General features: G+C 61.1%; 1 protein-coding gene across 1 annotated transcript in view; it reads right to left on the bottom strand.

The window, feature by feature from the left end:
• Positions 1-942: 942 nt before the first annotated feature.
• FEZF2 (FEZ family zinc finger 2) overlaps positions 943-2,174 on the bottom strand; it is a 3,094-nt gene continuing 1,862 nt past the window's right edge. The window contains exons 4-5 of the mRNA XM_010570992.1: positions 1,984-2,116; positions 943-1,523 (exon numbers count right to left, since the gene is read on the bottom strand). Coding sequence (XP_010569294.1) covers positions 1,264-1,523; positions 1,984-2,116 — 393 coding nt within the window. The 3' untranslated portion in view covers positions 943-1,263. The remainder of the gene's footprint in view (positions 1,524-1,983; positions 2,117-2,174) is intronic.

Genomic DNA, 2,174 nt, shown 5'->3' with positions numbered 1-2,174 from the left:
CTCTGAAACCGCCCCCGTCCCTCGAGCGGGAGCACGGGGCCTGTGAGCCCCCCGGCCCCAGCCCACCGCCCGCTCCTCGGGGAGCGCGGAGCATCGCAGCCGAATAATGAATCCAGAAAGCCGGAGCGAGGGGTCGCCTCCCGTTCCTGCGCTCGGCGGCGAGCTGTGCTCGTCCTCTCCTCCCACCATTTAACCACTCAATTAAGGGGAGAAAGGTGAATTCCCCATTACGCCGTCTCCAGGCATTTCGGTGCCTCGCTCGTTCCCCTCTTCATTGGCAAGCCCGGCCCGAGCAGCACGCACACGCACGGCCGGCTCAATCTCCTTTCTCCGCTAGAATAATATTGTTCCTAACGACGTGGCCGGAATAGACACTTGCATATTAAAAGTGAGGGAGGGGAGGAGATGAGAAGGGAATAGTTAGTGTAATCCAAGTGCTTGATTATCCATATTCTGATCAAAAAGAGTTTCTGAGGCCTGCTGGGAGTGATTAGATTAATGTAATGCGGTTTGAAGGGTCTGTGTTTTCTCTCTTAATTTGGGTCATTACTCGGAAAGCAAGCGTGAGATCATTTCATCTGCATGCAGGGATAGATAGTCATTCAGGAGCGGCTTAAACACGCCGTAATGAACCGACCCCGGAGAGCGGCGCTGGGAAACCTCGAGCCGCCCTTCGCGCTGCCGGCCGGGGCCCCCGCACCGGCGTTGCCCCCTTTCCCGGGGAGGGGGGGAAGGCAGCAGCCCTCTGAAGCCGCCCGGTTCCCTCCCGCCCTCGTTTGTGTTTCCTCCGGGGCCCGCGGTGCTCGGTGGGGTCTGGAGCGGCAGGGCCCGGCTCCCGGAGCTCCCGCAAGCCGCGTTTACACGGGGGAGAGCAGCGTTCAGCCTGGTCCCCCCCCTCGGACCGGGGCCGAGGTGGGAAATGAGACACCTGCGAAGGGCCGGTTTATTGTCCCATGATAGATATATATATAGAGATATATATATTCCTCACTTATTCGAGCGTACATTTAAAATGGAGATTTACAGACAAGTATAAAGAGCGCTGTCCTGGTGGGGGGCGGCCAGCCCGGCCCCTCCTGGCCCGCTCCGGCGGCGCAACGCGCCGTTAAATAAGATTCCTCTTATATACAACTGCGGCTCGGGATCGCTTGCTACCGGCGGCTGAGCTCGCTGGGGAAAAGACAGAGAAGCAAAGGCTGGTTTGGATAAATAGTGCTGGCCTGGTGGAGCAGGTCCGAGTGGGGGGGGGGGGGGGCCGGGCCCTTAGCTCTGCCCGCTGCGCCCAGGGTCCCGCGGCGGCGGCGGAGCGCTGGAGACGCTGTCGTGCAACTTTCGGACGTGCTTCTTTAAATCAAAGTTTCTGCAAAATCCTTTCCCGCAAGTGACGCACGTAAAGGGCTTCTTGTCGTTGTGGGTGTGCATGTGGAAAGTCAAGTTATAGATCTGGTGGAAGGCTTTGTTGCAAATGGTGCACTTGTACTGCTTCTCTCCGCTGTGGGTCAGCTTGTGGTTCTTGTAGTTGCCTGCGAGAGAGGAAAAAGGCAGAAAAGGGGGTTACCCGAGGGTGCCCGGGCCGCACGGTGCACAGGTAAGGCAGTGCAGGACGGGGGGGGCATTAGGAAGGGTCTCCCCCCCGCGCCCCCGTCCGACTTGTCAAACTCGGTCCGCGTCACCGCGGAGCAGCGCGCAACTAGCACAGCACAAATGAGAGGCAGGGTCAGCCCGGTGACCCGCGGCAAATGGAGGGCTCTGGATTAGGACCAAGACCCGGCACCTCTCATTTAAAAAGCATTTAGGGAGAACCGTCAGCAGTGCCCGGCGATGCGGCCCGGCTTAGAGGGAAAGTAATTGGGAGCGGCGGCGGCTCTGCCTGCGCCCCTTCTCTTCCCCCAGCCGGGCAGGGCTCGCCGCGTTTAATCCCCGCTAATGATGGGCGAGGGCCCCGCGGGGGCCCCCGGCCCGGCCCGGCCCGGCTCGGCTCACCTTTCTGGTGGAAGCCCTTGCCGCAGAACTCGCAGACGAAGGGCTTGTAGCCGGCGTGGATGCGGATGTGGGTGTTGAGCGTGGAGCTCCTGTTGAACGCCTTCCCGCACTGGTTGCACTTGTGGGGTTTCTCCTGCACCGGGGGGGCGAGAGGGCCCGTCAGGGGGGGCTGCGGGGTAGAGCGGGGGGGG

The sequence above is a fragment of the Haliaeetus leucocephalus genome, unplaced genomic scaffold (genome assembly GCF_000737465.1).
Source record: "Haliaeetus leucocephalus isolate CR32 unplaced genomic scaffold, Haliaeetus_leucocephalus-4.0 Scaffold2, whole genome shotgun sequence".
In the NCBI taxonomy this organism is placed as follows: Eukaryota; Metazoa; Chordata; class Aves; order Accipitriformes; family Accipitridae; genus Haliaeetus; species Haliaeetus leucocephalus.
Note: the sequence above shows the minus strand (reverse complement) of the source record. Positions and strands in the feature narration are given on the sequence as shown.